Genomic DNA, 17327 nt, shown 5'->3' on the forward strand with positions numbered 1-17327 from the left:
ACTATGCACTTTTGTAAAACTTTGTTCTACTGTCCAATTCTTTGTTTAATAGACTGTATTGTTGAGTGGTCACACCCTTTGTGCTCTGTCAGTTTTCCAGGAAGAACCAAATGTCATTGCTTTGAGGAAAGTAAAACGTTTAAATGTAGCCAACAAAGTGGAACATTGTTTCACTCATTAACTATATGTTAGCTGTTTAATACAATCTGTTGAAGCAGATGGTCTAAATTATGTCTCCCTGATAATGGGTATTGAAAAAGAAATAATTTGATGAATAGCAGAATCTACATCTCTGATGTAAATTGACCTTCTACCATATTGTTTAGATGTAAAAACAATATCTATAAATTGTACATTGTTTGGTAACTTACCAGGTATTTATATTAAACATGATATGCATACTGAAGATGTGTAGTACTATCGGGATTTACACAGATTTGAGTTGAGTGAGTGTATTGAAGGTTAATACAGTAAGAGCAATTAGTATTTGGCCTAAGACAAAACTAAGGATTTTTTTTTTTTTTTTTTTTTTAATTAAAAAAGCCAGTTTTGGGAGCATTGTGCATGAAGAAGGACAGCATGTTACTCATTTTCACTTTTTATTTTTTATGCCTGAATATTCTATGAATAATAATATGAGTTACAGGTATTAGCTAAACTGATTCACTAAACTGGGGCACGTTTTTTTAACAAGAAAGCATATTGATTTAAACAAAGCTTTGACATTATTTTATTAATTTGACAGCTTCAATTATGAAATTTAAAGTGTTATAAAATAGCCAGCATCCAACACACAAATGATCATGAACTCATTTTAGTATATCTTGGCTTCATTAAATTGTGTGTAACACAAAAAAGGCAGTGAGCCTGTAGTGATTTCACTTTGAGTTTCCCCATAATATATACAAGACTTGTTTCTATGCATCTAATGTCTAAAGTCTATGTAAATGGCAACCTTAAGCTGGTATGTCTGAATACTGGCAATCACTTGAGCAAAAGCAGTGAAAGAACTGTGTGCATTGTCGATAAGCTTTCCTTGCAATTGTTGGTGTCGTGTCTCAGGCGGTTAACTTAAACATGTGGAGGCTTTTTCATGTATATCTGCACACATGGCAGCAAACAAAGCCACTGCATAATATACTGTAAAGGCATTGCATTATTTTAAAAGGTGGCAGAAAATAATGGCTAGGAATTCTGGAACTTTAGTTTAAAATGTTTACCATTAAGGGAGTCCTACATTGGTAGGTTCTGAAAGTCTGTTAGAAATGGACAAAGCTTATATTTTATAATAGAAAATGAAATCCAGATTGAAATTTGCTATTGTACATTTGTTTCAAATAACTCAAAAATGTCATGCACTTGAATCTTGTTGAATTGACAAGGAGTATTTTGTCAATCAGAGGGACCTTTATACCTTTGTGAACTGATGATGATTTGCTAAGAGGTATAGGACAAACATAGTCATAGCCTTAATATAGTGCACCATGAATAATGACTTATTGCAACTAGCAGACAATTGGTTAAACCTGCTTGTCTGCTTCCTGGCCTTGGCTCTGAACTGTCACTTGTCAACTGGTCCTGTTCTGACTGAGTTTTGAAGTTATACTGCAAAAAAATGAGAGCAAAACCTCACTGAATTTGATGAATACAAAATTGCTTTAATTATCTATAACTCACCTCAATATGTAACTGAGCAACTCTATGATTATTTGTACCTACTGTCTACAGAGTTCTATTAAATGTGCAGATTGTAAATCTCATTGTACTGTTAATGCAAATGTAAATTGCATATGCAAATACTCAACCAATAAAGCATGTGCACATTAGCCACCTACACCTTCAGGTGTGTGTCAGGTTGTCCCACCACACCAGATGAGTAATTTTAAGAGCAGGTAAGTGGAGTAAAGTAACTTCTATTATCCAAAGAACCACTGAGTTGTAAGAGTGAAGTCCTAATAACTACTGTATCTTTGTGCATAAAGACTACTATACTATATACTATAGTGTGTTTATTGACTTTGACTTTTTACTCCAGCCCCATTTGTTTTCTGTTTTACGGTGTATGCACTGCAGTTCTTGACATAATAATTAAAGTCTTGAGCCTTTATTAAAACTTTCTTGCTAACAATCAGGTAGGGGTCTGTGTGTGTGTGTGTGCATGTGTTTATTTCAGAATCCTGCAAACTGCATGTCATTTTTTCCAACCAGGGAAAAAGGACTGCTGTTTTCTGCTAATTGAATAGTTGCTTCGAATGCACCATCTCTCCAAATGAAACACCAAATAATTATATGCACAGTTGGACCTTCACTATCTTGGGAAGGATATGTCTCCGGTATCATCGTCATTACCGACCACCTAAGGCACCTTCACCCTCCTCCAAACCAACACACGCACCTCACATACCACACGCTGATTGCCAATTAGAGCAGAAATCAATTTGCAATCCCCATCGCTAAATTGATATCATTATGTTTATCGCGGAATGAATAATTGATGATCATATTATTATAGCTGAGACCTAATGGTGCATGAAGTCAGCCTGGCAGGTTGTCGGACGAAAAAATGTGATTGTTGATAATTAGGGATTATTATTATCATCTTCCCATGGTGCACAGACACAGTTTTCAAGTAAAGAAGCACTCTGTACTGTACGAACAGACCCCATGGTTTTTTTTTTTCTTTGCTTTATTTTATTACAATTAGTTTCTTACAGTTTGAATGTTTTCTGGAAAACAAGCTCAACATGTACATAAGTTACATATGGCAACATTTCTCTCAAATTTCTTTTCATTAATGATGCATGAATCTATAAATACTATTCGCATAATGTGAAGTAAAACGATGGTCTTGATTTGTGGTTTCCTTGTTTTTATATTCCTGTGCTCCAAGTTATAGAGAATAGTTCTTTTAATGTGTGTGATTTACTCGTTGCATCTATGACCAGCTCCTAAAAAAGAGGAGGACACAATTGTATGAACATACACACAAATATGATTATGCTAGTATAAATATACTTCAGTGTTCTTTTTCTATGTATACATGCAGACAGAACTGGATGGCCTCATTAAACTTAACTGACTAAACTAAATTTTAGATATTGTTTAGAGTGACTAGGGTGAAAGGTGTGAACTTTTAATTAATTCAGAATGAATTTTTAAATCAGTAAATGGATGATGACAGATACATAGATAAAACCCTCACACACATAGTTTATGCAGTAATCCAGTAAGGTCAGTCCTGCTATAGCAGCAGAAAGCATGAATTTATGTTTGAACGGATTCTTATGTTTTTTTTTTTTCTGCTTACCGCATTTGTAAACAGTAATTATATGATTAGCATTGCTTTCCTGGCAGCTAAGACCATTCTGGCAATTCTCCTCTACCATGCAACTGACCATAATCTTTAATTATATATATATATATATATATATATGCATATATATGCATATATATGCATTTAATAATTAATGATTATTAATTATTAATTAATGACTTTTTAAACCTAATTTCTGACCATCAATAATGTTATTAAGCTCGAATATTTTCTCCATGGGGAAAATAAAATTTTAGCAAAACAAATGTAACTAATTTCAAATAAAACTCTTAGGCTATATGCACTGTGTTTCCAACACATAACTGGATAATTATATGGATGGAATGTGCATGTGTTCCTCATTCATTGACATAATTATTCCACTACTACTACTAATAATAATGATAATAATAATAATAATAATAATAATAATAATAATAATAATAATAATAATTATTATTATTATTATTATTATTATTATTATTATTATTATTGTCATCATTGTTTTTGTTTGCTGCAAATACTTATAATAAAAATAATATAAAATAATTACAGATGCATCACACACAATGTGCTGTCATTGCTATAGCAATGTCTTACCTCTGTGAGTGGGTTATGAGTAAAATTCAGCGGTGTTTCAACTCCACCTGCATTCATGGTCACCTTAACAATAAGGAGGCTTCCTGCACCCCAAACTTTTACTTGTCCAAGTTTGAGCTCATCAGCTGAAGCAAGACCATAATGCACAACTGTGTTCGAGAGAGTGTTCTGAAACACACACACACACTCTTATGTACACACTCAGACTAACACGAGGAAAAACAAAAATCTGAAACAAATGTGGTGGATATAAGTGTTGCTTTGAATTTTTTTTCTTTTTTTTTTTTTTTAGGATTTTTAAATAATGTTAAGCACTCAGAATTACGCTCATATGTTTTTAAGGGTTGGTCTAATAGCAAACGAACAATATTAGCAACACAATCATTCCTCTTTCTGAAGCCAATTTTTTTTTTTTTTTCACTTGAGCCTTCCTGCTTGATGCCATATGCACAGTGTGATTCTCTCAAAAGTGGTCATGTAGGGCAAAATTCCAAAAGGTCTCTTTTTTAATCACAATTACTTAAAAACAGCAAAGCAAAGATTATGAAGAGTGTTTGGCTATTAATAATTGTGTCTGGTTCCTTTTTTTAATACAAATTTGAGTTACACTTAATTATAATCATTTATCCAACACCTTAACACCATATATTTCTTTTTTTATTTTAAGCCTGTTTTCTCCAAACCTGTTCACTTGCTTGCTTTGAGACTAGTCAGTGAACCTCAATGAACTGCAGCTTATGCTTCATTATGCTTATGCTTATGCTGAATCTACACAGAGAATTTTTATTCATCCTCTTCCATACACAAGCTGACTGATGTCTTCGGTTGGCTTGTGCCACTTTGATTCACAGGGGAGAGGATAATTACATCCCTCCCACCATGGAAGCATGGCTAGTTTGTTTCATAGGGCATCACAGGGATTCAAACACACGATCTCCTGTAGATAGCATAAACACCTTCTATCTTCTTTGAAAATGTGCACACTGCAAAGTCTACAGATGTTTATTTTTTATCTTAGGAAGGCACATACCAGGACAGCAAGACATCTGTATTTATCATCAAAATGGGTATTACCCACTATTATATCAAAACCATTTCACCCATGGTATACCACTATGAATACTAACTCTATAATGTACTTCTATATTTACAATCTAGATTGCATAATCAGCTTCATAAGGATGTAAAATGGATAGCCATATAGTCAGCGCTTGAAGAGATGGCTTGTGGAAATGGGACAGAACCACTTTTTTTGTTAACGTGTTACTGTACCTTAAACACGGTGAAGTATGTCAAGAGATATTCTTTCTTCTCATATGTGCCTGGAAGGAAATGTCAAAAGACAAAAAAAAAAGACAGGGGAAGAAAGAGAATGATGGTGACATTTAACAGAAAATCATTTTGCCATTTAATTTATATTCTCTATAATACCCCAAAGCCTACCAACACACACTTAATTTCCTATTACAGTATGACAGAGTATATACTGAATTAGTAGCACACTATTTAATCCCTACTGATCCTATCATCCAAAGACATGCTATATTATTGTACATTACAGAAAAATGGATGACAAAGACTTTCACTGGCACAAACACAGTCCATGTGTATAAATCATGTAATGTTCGATATGTACAGTTGAAAACACCCACCAATTCCTTCTCCATCATCCCAAAACAGAGAACCTTTTGCTGATCCTTGATCATCAAGAGCAGCTATCAGACCGAGAGGATTCTTGCGACTGGAGAAGTAAAAAGTTACAAAAATAATAGAAATTATTATATTATATTTTATTATGTAAGAATTATACTATTACATATATAATTCAGTCTATGCAAATTTCACAGATGCAGTGTTAACTAATAATATGATAACCACTAACACTGCCCTTTTCATTTTCACATTGTATTATTGTATTCAATGTGGTATTTAATTAGATTATTACATCTAAAACAATTATCATATTTTGGACAAAAAGTAAGTACAGCTATTTTACATCAATATTTAACACATTCCTCAGTGTTTTTTTTTTTTTTTTTTTTACAATAACTAACTAGGTGCATCAACAACATAACCCTCATTAATGTAATATCTGCAGTGCTCTTAATAAAAAGAATTTGTCTGACAACCAAACAATCAGTCTACAACTAATTCCTAAGAAAGTTCAAGGCTGTACCAACTCAGTTCTTTTTCAAAATTCAAATTCAAAGCCACTGAACACTCAAACATGTAGAAAATGTTTTATATGCTTTCATTGATCTACGCCTTGCCACAATTTTATTGTAAAGTTTCACAGACACTTTCCTGAAAATCATGGCTTTGGGCTTGTCATGAAAATGCGATGTAAATTGATGGACTTTGGTTTTTGCCTTTCCAAAACTGTGTCCAATCATTCAAACTGCAGCAGGGGGACAAAAAAAAAAGAGTTGGAAATTTGTACCTGTAATTTGTGTTGTTCTCAGGTTTCTGCCAAGGTAGGATGAATCCTCCTCTCACATGTAGGTTGATATGATCGAGTGGAGTGGGCATGGTAAGAAACATGCCTCTCGCATTTAGCAACTTTGCCTGAAGGACAAGAAAAACACGTCAAAAAGACAACACAGATTTAAGTTAACCTTTTTTCTATTGTTTTACAAGTTACAAGCTAAACAAATGTTATATATATATATATATATATATATATATATATATATATATATATATATATATATATATATATATAAAGGAAGTGAAAATGGATGCAACAAATGTGTCAATTGCTAATATCTATACTGTATGTCATATTAAAATGTTGAAAATATTCAAGTAGAACAAACACACACAAACAGGTAGACACTCTTTTGTATAACTCTAGAAAGTGATGATACACTGGGATAAATAAGTTTAAGAATTTAAAAATACATGTAATGTAGTTAAACATACCGTGTGGTAATCGTACCAGCGAGCATTAGGGATGTAGCCATTAACCTCAGTTACTCCCTGAAGGAACCATGGGAAAAAAAAAGAATTCAGTAATCACCTCAATAATATATGATAACCATTTTTGCTCTGAGGTGATGTACTTTAGCATGTACAGCCTATATACAGTATAATTGAATCCATTAATTGTAATTGGCCTAATTAAAATCTTTTTTTCTTTCTATACTGGAAAGGCTACTCAACAATATTATAGTGTGTAATACCCTGTTAATGATGGTGATGTGTGTGTGTGTGTGTGTGGGTGTGTGGGTGTGTGGGTGTGTGATGCATAACCTGATCCAGAGCAGGACTGATGAGCAGTGCTGGACCCCAAAGGAACTGTTTATAAATGTCCCATGTCGATTTATCATTCACAAACCTGCAGCGAATAATAAAATCTGACTGAAAATAGACAGTGAAACAAATAGCTATGTGGAATATCTAAACATTGGGGATGTGTGTGTGTGTGTGTGTGTGTGTGTGTGTGTGTGTGTGTGTGTGTGTGAAACTAAATATGAGAATATGAGGGCATGGTGTCCTATTCAGGAACAAAAGGTTATGATTAGGACAAGTGGAACATTTAAATTAGTCTAATCAATGGAGACTGAAGAATATGAGAGACAAAGTGACATCCCCAGCTGAGTCACTACACTTTCAAAACATTCAAGGACTTAGCAAACATAGCAAAGTAAATATAAACAGCAATGGTACATATGTCCACATATAGTTATGCGATATTCAAATTTTCTGTACATATGATTTATTAAATATTTTATTTTTTTACCTAAATTGAAAAACCACAGCTTTGTTCTTTTTCCATTTTCATATTTCTAAGGTTTCTCAAACAGTCAAAGCACTTGATAAGAATGTGCGCAATGGAAATAGAACTCCTTGTTCTTTATTTTTTTATATAGTTTTAGCAAACTTTATGCCCTACCTGTTTTCAGAACAGAGCTTTTTGTGCATTAAGGTTTTCTCTCTAGTGTGAAAAGCTTTTTTATCTGTTTAGTAACTTAAAAAAAAAAAAAAAAAGACTGCTGGGGAACTTCTGTTATAGTTATAGGTAAGTGACAACTGAGAAGATTAAACATAAGAGTATGTTTGAAAGTATACTGTTGCTCATTATAATGGGTTAATTAACGAATTAGTTAATTAATTATATTTTACAATCCTTTGGCAAATCACAATGGTATAAGAAAAAAATAAATAATATTGCTGATTTAGTAATGCTGATTTGTGTGAAGATGTATTAGTTACTAATAACATAACATCTAATTCAGTATATTCCTATACTGCTTTTTGCTATACTTTCGACATGTAAAAGTATTAAGCACCTGCTTTTATAACATCATTTATCAAAAGTGAACCAAAAAAGTTGCTAAATTGCTAGCTGTTATGCATACAGTCAAACTGTAACCTAGAGTACAGTGATAAAAATCCTAACAAAACCAATGCCTGTTATGTGTTTACTTTTGAACAGGCATGGAGTGGCTGGAAAATAAGAAAAGCACTTGCATTGACTGGGCTATAGTGAGATATACAATGGAGTATGTGAATTACACTTTAATTCATGTTGCAATTTTCTTTATATAACATTTTAACCAAGTATGTTGCTATATACTTTAAACTTTAAGCACGAATAAGAACAATTGAAGTGAAAGTAATCATTTGAAAACGATACTTACTCGTGAAGCATAGGCCGGACCACAGTGCTTCCTGCAGTATGAGCCTCAAACATGAGTGTGTACAAATAGGGAAGGAGTGAATAGCGGATGTTCAACACGTCACGAGATACGGTAGTAAAAGTATCATTCCACGCCACTGGATCTTGTCTCTGTTGCACAACAAAATACAAAGCCAAAGAAATTTTCTATTATTAATATGTACTAACGTATCCTGCAGTTTTATAATAATAAAGTCTATAGTAGTCATAATAATGTTTTAAATTAATTTTATATTTTTAGATTGTTCAAATACAATGAATGCAGTGAACACTATTAACTTTGTTGCAGTGCAATAAAACATGCTTGGTTTTGCTCATTTTTATGTAGTACTGTATATGGGCTCTAATACAATACCAGGCACATTAAAAAAAATGTGTTAGGCAACAGGAACCAAACCACAGCCAGCAATGGCCAAAAATAATACTATGTGGCCGTTTAAATTAGCAAAATTAGTTTTAATGATACAACTCCAATTGAACAAGACTCCTCAGACCACAGAACAGTATTGCACATTGCCTCATTCCATTTTACATCTTTGGCCAAGAAAAGACAGCAGTGTTTTTGGATAATTTTCACATTTGGCTTCTTCTTTCCATGTTAAAGCTTTAACCAGCATTTGTTAATTGCACAGCGAACTGTGTTCACAGACAGTGATTTCCTGCGGTATTTCTGAACCCATGAAGTGATTTCCATTGCAGAATCATGCCTGTTTTTAAAGCAGAGACACCTGAGGGCCTGAATATCTAATATTGATTTTAGCCCTTATCCCTTCACATACATACTAACATACTTTTTTATACTCAATCATGTTACTGACCTGTAGCCTTTTAACCTAATTAGTTAATCAAATTCTAATTTACCTTATTGTATTTTCATTCAAATGGAACATTTTCTCAGTTTAAACATTTGATTTAGTTTTTTATGTTGTATTGTGAATAAAACATGGGTTTATGAGATTTGCAAATCATTTCATTTGATTTAATTTACATTTTACCTCATCTGTTTATAATTTAGATTGTAATACTTTGTGCCAATGTTTTAATACTGCATGCTAATGTCACCATCTAAACCAGTCAAAGGTCTTAATAAGCTTCCCAATAACATGATTTGCACACATCTATATATGTAAACAGATTGTTTTTTGTTTATGAGGGGTTGAGGCAAAATATCAGAACACTGTCAGGAATTCTAAACATAAATGTAGGGTTTTTTTGTTTGTTTGTTTGTGTTGAATCATGTCTTTGGAAACTCTGGAATACTGCAAAAGTAGAAACTCTAGATTTGTGTTTACTCTCCAATTTCTATTTACAAGTGTTCACACTGCTTTGTGTTAATGTTGTAGAGTGTGACACGATACACTCTTTGCGCCATTAAATGACTTCGGGGTGGAGACAAAAAGAAAACTGATAATGAGCAACATGTGCTAATAGGCTAACACCTAAACACATTCTGGACCTTTCATCACCGCAGTAAGGCAGAGGTTTTATTTATTTTTTTATTTAAGGTGTGAAGCTCCGTGGTGGAACTAATTGAGAGTGCCTTCACACTTGGTTGGTTTTAGCATTCCAAGTGCTCTCAAAATAAAGAGCATATTCTTATGTATATATAAACACAACAAATGAACCCAGACCCCTGTACAAGTGTCTGTGGTTTGCCTTGAGGTCCACTTATGTGTCTTGGGAAAAGGTAGTAGTTCCAATCTGCCAAGCATTTAATTTTTTCATTATGGAACTTGAGGTGTACTCTCTATACATACAATAATACAATAATTCTATATTATTTTTCAGTTTTTTTTTTTTCACAGTGCTTTTTCTATGAACTCAGACAGAATAAATTCTGAAAGACGTATTTATAACATATTTCTGTCCAAAACTAACAACATTTATCAACAAAGAGTAATAAAATCTAGAATAGTATGTTAAAAATACACAAATATATAAAAAAATATGTGACAGCTAGGTGTCAACTGTTGGCCATATAGTGTGCTGTACTTAATACTTAGTACATCTGCTTTGTCCTTCAGAGAGAGAGCGAGAGAGAGAGAGGGGAAGAGAAAGCGATGACAAGTATGTGGCCTTTTTTCTCAAAACAGCTAAGTATTCCTTGAATCAGCAAACAAATTCCTGCGACCAATAAATCTATCAAGTTAACCTATTAGTTACTCTCATAACTGAAGTTTAAAACTACTGCTACTTGTTGCAATTAGAAATAGCTCAACATAGAGTAAAATACACCAAAGCATTACAAAAGAGTTGAACAAGATGTCCTGTCCTTGCTGGAGTTGTTTATTAAGTTATGTCCAATCTATACCTCTTGCGATCTATCAGCCTATAGTTTCTCCTCTGTTCTGAACAGCACGAACAATCTGCACGGCCCTGGAATGGCTCTCATATTTCCACATTATAACATGCTGAATGCAGTCGACCTCCCCCGGTTGGGGCTAACCGCTTTTCTCAAACAAAAGGCTGAATTATTCCAAATGTACTCGGCTCTGACTCCATTAGCGACAAGCTGAATGTGATGGAAGGCCACCCACAGGCCTCAGGCTGCCTCATTTCCACCAAAAACAGCAGGAGACAAACAGGCCTGTCTGAAGGTAGCGCATCTCTCTCACTCATATCGATGAGTAAATTTACACCAGCAAATGACTTTGCTAGACATTAGGAGTCAACAAGGTGATCTCTTTCTCTTGCTTTATTCCTTTTCTCTGGCTCCATATTTGTCTACAGACTCTGCCTTTCGGCATGTTTTTACATCTCTTCTGATATTCATCACATTCATCAAAGGTTTTGTCTCTACCGCTCTCTCTCTCTCTCTCTCTCTCTCTCTCTCTCTCTCTCTTTTCTCTGATGAACTTTATCTTGACCACACATGGATGACCTTCCATTTTCTAGACTCCTTTCGAGCTGTAAATGCGCTCCTAGCGCAGACACATTAGCACTAATGATACGTTGGGAGTTAATTACAACATGGAGAGGACAAACTCATATAAACAGGAGTATAAGGACGCTCTGTTATCAGGACTGTCACTGAGACTTGTTGCACACAAAGCCTGTGTATCTCTCTCTTCTTCTTAAATTCACTTACTGTGTGTTGGTATGTTGAAAAAGGAATTGAAAAAATGTATGACTCAGGGGGGGCGCAAAAAAAAATAAAATTACGCAACCATTTTTCTCGACATTGTACATTTTTAAAATCATATTTATGCACAGTCCCGGGAGAGCTTAGTTTGTAATCAGATACACAATGTGCCAGTATTCAATATGCACAATATTTCTGGAAGACATTTTGCCCTCTTAAATACATTTCTCTAACATATTTAGAAGACAGTCTCTTCTAAGGACTGATTTGGGAGAAATTTTTCAGACAAGATTTTGCTCAACATTCCATAAAATCCAATCTAAAACACATTGCACACAAAAGTGTAACTCGGATTGAGGACAACTGATGCAATATATTTTGGTATTTATTATATATGTATTTAATTCCTATAGTTAAATGTAGGTAACTACTATAACAATCTGCATAGCACTAACTAGTAATTCCAACTGTTTATCACTTCCATACTGTAGCTTAATCTATTTAAAACCCTATTCACTGACCAGGCATAACATTATGACATTAAACATTATGACCAATGAGCGAATAACACTGATTATCTCTTCATCATGGCAACTGTTAGAGGTTGGGATATACCAGGCAGCAAATGAAAATTTTGTCATCAAAGTTGATGTGCTAGAAGCAGGAACAATGGGCATGCGTAGGGAGTTTGATAAGGGCCAACTTGTGTTTCTAGACAACTGGTTTAGAGCAACTTCAAAAAATCTCTTGTCGGGTGTTCCTGGTCTGCAGTGGTCAGTGTTTATCAAAAGTGGTCCAAGGAAGATACAGTGGTGAATACAGATACAGAGTCATGGGCAGCCTAGGCTCATTGATGCACATAGGTTCTGATCCAACAGACGAGATACTCTAGCTCAAATTGCTGAAGAAGTTAATGCTGTTAATGCTTGATCAATGGCCATAAGGTTATGGGTGGTCGGTATATACTCTTTATTAGTTTATAAAATCCTGTTATTCATCTTAATCTAGTTGTGTACAGCCCCAAAGTTGTGTCTTTAGTACAGTTGTATAAAGGCAATATAAGTTATTAAGGGGGAGGTGGTAGCCTAGTGGTTAAGTCAATGGACTTTGGATCCAGGGATTGTGGGTCCGAGTACTTGCAATAATAGGCTGCCACATAGACCCTTGAGCAAGCCCCAAAAAGTCAGACAACTTCAGTAATAAAATCCAGTATAAAGAAGCTGAATTTGCACAATGTATTGCAATTTTATGATAAAATCCTAAACCTGTAATGCAAAGAGCGTCCTTATATGAAACAGACAATATTTAGAGCCAAAGCTGCTCAGCATTTCAGTAAAAGAGGCCAGAGTGTTTGTGAGTGACATCAATCGTGGGTTTTTGCTTTAATGTTTCTTTTGCTTAAACATCTATTTCCACTGTGTTATTAAATGATTGAAATGGAGAGATCGGCTGCGCAGATCGCCTTAGAAAATTCAATTAAAGTGATGTCTCGCGGTTGGCAACAAAGCCGCGGCGTTGCTCGATGAGGAAATTCAACCGCGCCACATCGATCCCACACACTCAGGGTTTATTGGATTTTCTCACTCAAAGGTCACTTTTTAAACGAATGTCATGGTGAATACCTGACAACACGATGGTCCATCGACCTCTGACATCAGTCACCAACACCCACACACTAATTCTCTCTCTGTGACACAGCAGTGCAGGTGTGCTATTGAGCTTTTAGTGATCTTGAATGCACTCGTGAAAAAAAAGCCCTGGCATATGATCGTATATAGCAAGGGTGACAGACCTATTCGGTATGAAGATCCAAAAAATAACGTTAAAGCAAAGAGCTCAACAGATGTGCGAACAGCACATATAACTTAAATGCCTCATTATATAACAAAGTTTTTTATATGGATTTGAATATTTCTTAAGCCTACCTTAATTTTAATAACTGAGGCTTATCTTGAACATCGCAATACTCATCCAATGCAATGCTGAAGGCTGGAGAATGCTCTATTAATAAATGTTTCAAGTTTTTTTATATTCATGCCAAAGAATAGCAAAAACATCACTGAGGCATTTTTTTTTAACAAATTCCTCTTTACAATATACCTTTTTCGCATAAACAATGATTCATGCTAGCTGATCTGATGCTAAAATCCCAGTTTTTGAATGCTTTGGTAAATTTTCAAAGTTGAATTTGTTTCTCCGACTGAGTTTTCTATGTGTTTACTTTGTCCTTGTAAAGTTCACTGCTTCTGGGAATTTCCTGGACTTCTGTACGATGGAGTGAGTTGAAATGGCACCCTGGGCATTTAGGGCAGCTGTATATACTGTACTTCAGTAGAAAATAAAAAAGAGCATTTTCTTATGTTGAAGTGGTAACTTAGCTAAAACAGTATAATATTTATATCATTAGTACAATATAATATAGGAAAGTGGTAGCTTAGTGGTCAAGGCTCTGGGTTATTGTTTGGAAGGTCAGAGGTTCAAGCTCTTGGGCCCTTGAGCAAGGCCTTTAACCTACAGTATCATGACTGACCTTGCATACTGAACCCAGCTTCCTAGCCTTGCTATGATATGCCAAGAATAATTTTATTTACTGTATTTAAATGTGACAGGTACAAACCACCTTCACAACATTAGTATACTCCTTAATGCGTTATACTGTATGTTATCATCCAGGGTTTTATCTCAATTGATGTGATCATAGAATTGTAGTGTAATATTCTTATTTTTTATATACAATAATCATTAATTAATTTGCTGGTTTGTTAATTAATTAGCTAATAGTTTTTATTGTTCAGATCCTATATATTTAATCCACATACTGTATCTGATTATTGCAAATCATTTTAGTTCCATTTTGGTTCTTTCTGCTTTTTTCCCTTTCACTTTGTTTATTATTTTTTATACATTTAACTGCCAAATTTAAAGTAAAACATATTTATTGTTAATGTTTATTTTGGTTATTGTGGTGGACTTTTCAGGAAACTGGTCCTAATCAACCTTCCAAGCACATTTTTAACAAATGTAATGATATGGGTTACCAGATGGTATAAAACCAAACTTTCTAATATTATGTAAAAAAACAGAACTGCAAGATTTTCCCTTAAAATATATCCACACTGTGAAAAGTCCTTCTTTTTCTGTGAATGTTTTCACTTGTTCTACTCAGAGTGTGAGCTCACCGGGTTCCCTTTGCCATTATGATTTCTGGAATATGGGTAAAATGCTCCCAGCTGCATCCAGCGAAGGCACATCTCGTACTCGGCTGGGTTAAAGAACCCACAAATATCAGCTCCGGTCTGTACCACAGAGAAGAGTGTATTGCATTACCATATTATACTATTGTAAGATTTGAATGAGTAGGCATTAATATAATAATAATAATAATAATAATAATAATAATAATAATAATAATAATAATAATAATAATAATAATAATAATTGTATTCAAATTAATTATCTAAACAGCCTGGACATCAAATCGGACAACGTAGGTCACTTACATAAGGAATTCCGAACAAACTGAACTCCATCATTCCTGAGATAAGAGGGAGGGGCACAGAGAGATAGATTCAGCATGAGAAAAACAACAAGGCGTCTTTGTCCAGCAGAGTGAGTTTATGTTTACTGGAACAAAGTAGTGATTCATCTTTCATCTCAACACCCACCACACACACACACACACACACACACACACACACACACACACACACACACCCCATCATCTAAATTTCTCTCACTCTCTTTCATACACATATACTCACACACACTCACACAATACAGTACATACATACATACAGTATATACATGCTCACACACCTATTACAGACTTGTAGAGTTGATCCCAGGCAGCTGTGTTATCACCCAGCCAGTGTCCTGCCCATTTTCCGCTGCTTGGGTAGGTTGAGCGAGTCACCACAATTCCTCTCTTCCCAGTTACTTTAAGCAAGGCACTGCACACACACGCACAATCAGGTTTAAACTGCGAGAATGTGTAGCTACAAATTACCAAGTTAAAAAAAGCACTGAATAAAGTGTGTAGCTTTACTTGTTTTACATAAACGATCCCATCTATATCAATCCTACTTGTGATTGTGTAACTGTGCTGTAATAGCTGAATGGAATCAATGAATATTACCCTCATCTGAATGATGGGGTGGAAAATGTGATGTTTGTAATGTGGTAAATTCACTTATCATTTTAAACATTCTCTGCACATCATTATATGTTAGGCACATATAATGTAATATAGCTAAATAATCTCAGCTTTATTTAATGTCAGCTCAGTACAGAGCCATGTCAGAACAGAGTGCACTCAAACTTTTCATACTGAAGGTCCCCCCGCCAACCCCCCAGATTTAGAATTTACCTCCTGCTCTTTGTTAAAACACCCCCCATTCTAATACACATTAAAAGCTAAGTCATGCATATGTCTTCTTAAAGTGCACACTAAGATGCATTTAAAATCGTAATGACAATGCTTTGCAAACAAACTTAATATAACAGTATGGAATTCCTAAGTTTTTGTAACTCAGAGAATATACATCCTGTTTCTATTTAACTTTATTATCGGTCCAAGGCCAGTAAGCTTTAATTGATTAGAAGAAAAAAAAGATCTTGCTCACTCACTCATAAGTGGGTTTGGCGTGAGACCAGCCATACAGACTGTGCACATCGTAGTGTTTAACCGGAGTGCCATCAGAAAGAAACTGCTGGCTGTTCATGCAGAGGGTTTTGTGGATCAAACCTCGTTCTTTAGACTCTAGGGCTGTAAATAAAGAAAGCGTCTTGGTTAAGATCAAAAGGGTTATGTCAAAAGAGCTGAGTGGCAAATCTTTATTTGGATCAGTCAATATAGATATTCTCAAAGAGTCAATCTGACTTCTGGAACTAGACAGACATTAAATCAAGCAAGCAATCAATCAATCAACGAACAAATAATTACATAAAATGATTAACCATCTAAAGTTTTCTATTGGAAAATGGTTGCTCAAAATGTATTGAAGAGGTCTCCAGTGCCAGTACATTTTTACCAGTACAATCTTTAAGAATAAAGATGTATTTAGCTTTTTTTCAGCTTTTTATGAACCTTATAAAGTGCATATTTTTGTCCTGTAAAGTGATATAATGTGCAAATTATGTGATATAGATCATGTACTCACCCATAAGAGGTATGAGCGAGTACAATTCGGCATCCTTGAAATAATACTTTACACTAAATGCTACAGAACAATTACCATTCAAGCAATCAAAGAAACCATTTCTTTAACAACAAAAATAATACTACTTTTTGCTAGGCATCCCAAGCAATAAAGTGCAAATGGTACTATTCACAATGAAAGTTCACCAATACTTGGTGGGGTATGTAATGTACATCTCAGCATTTCACATGCACAAATGTACGAATCTTTATGTTTAGCATTTAAAAAGTAACTATTGAGATGTAAACATCTTACCTGGCATGTACGGTGGATAATCGAAGATTGCTAGACCTTTACACTTTCCTCCAACAGTGCCATCAACAAAACTCACTGGTTCGTTCATGTCCTTCACACAAAATAGCAGAAAAAAAAAAAACACAATGAAGGACATAAAGCTGCTATTAATTTTCTACAGCACAGCTCTAACAGTAGTTCCAGCTGTTACATGAACAG

General features: G+C 34.5%; 1 protein-coding gene across 1 annotated transcript in view; it reads right to left on the reverse strand.

Annotated features, from left to right (window-relative positions):
- Positions 1-2672: 2672 nt before the first annotated feature.
- Positions 2673-17327, reverse strand: part of si (sucrase-isomaltase (alpha-glucosidase)) — a 77379-nt gene continuing 62724 nt past the window's right edge. The window contains exons 36-48 of the mRNA XM_046864475.1: positions 17130-17220; positions 16303-16441; positions 15493-15626; positions 15177-15211; positions 14856-14972; positions 8557-8705; positions 7166-7250; positions 6836-6892; positions 6354-6478; positions 5566-5654; positions 5186-5235; positions 3914-4081; positions 2673-2948 (exon numbers count right to left, since the gene is read on the reverse strand). Coding sequence (XP_046720431.1) covers positions 2871-2948; positions 3914-4081; positions 5186-5235; positions 5566-5654; positions 6354-6478; positions 6836-6892; positions 7166-7250; positions 8557-8705; positions 14856-14972; positions 15177-15211; positions 15493-15626; positions 16303-16441; positions 17130-17220 — 1317 coding nt within the window. The 3' untranslated portion in view covers positions 2673-2870. The remainder of the gene's footprint in view (positions 2949-3913; positions 4082-5185; positions 5236-5565; positions 5655-6353; positions 6479-6835; positions 6893-7165; positions 7251-8556; positions 8706-14855; positions 14973-15176; positions 15212-15492; positions 15627-16302; positions 16442-17129; positions 17221-17327) is intronic.

The sequence above is a fragment of the Silurus meridionalis genome, chromosome 13 (assembly GCF_014805685.1).
Source record: "Silurus meridionalis isolate SWU-2019-XX chromosome 13, ASM1480568v1, whole genome shotgun sequence".
In the NCBI taxonomy this organism is placed as follows: Eukaryota; Metazoa; Chordata; class Actinopteri; order Siluriformes; family Siluridae; genus Silurus; species Silurus meridionalis.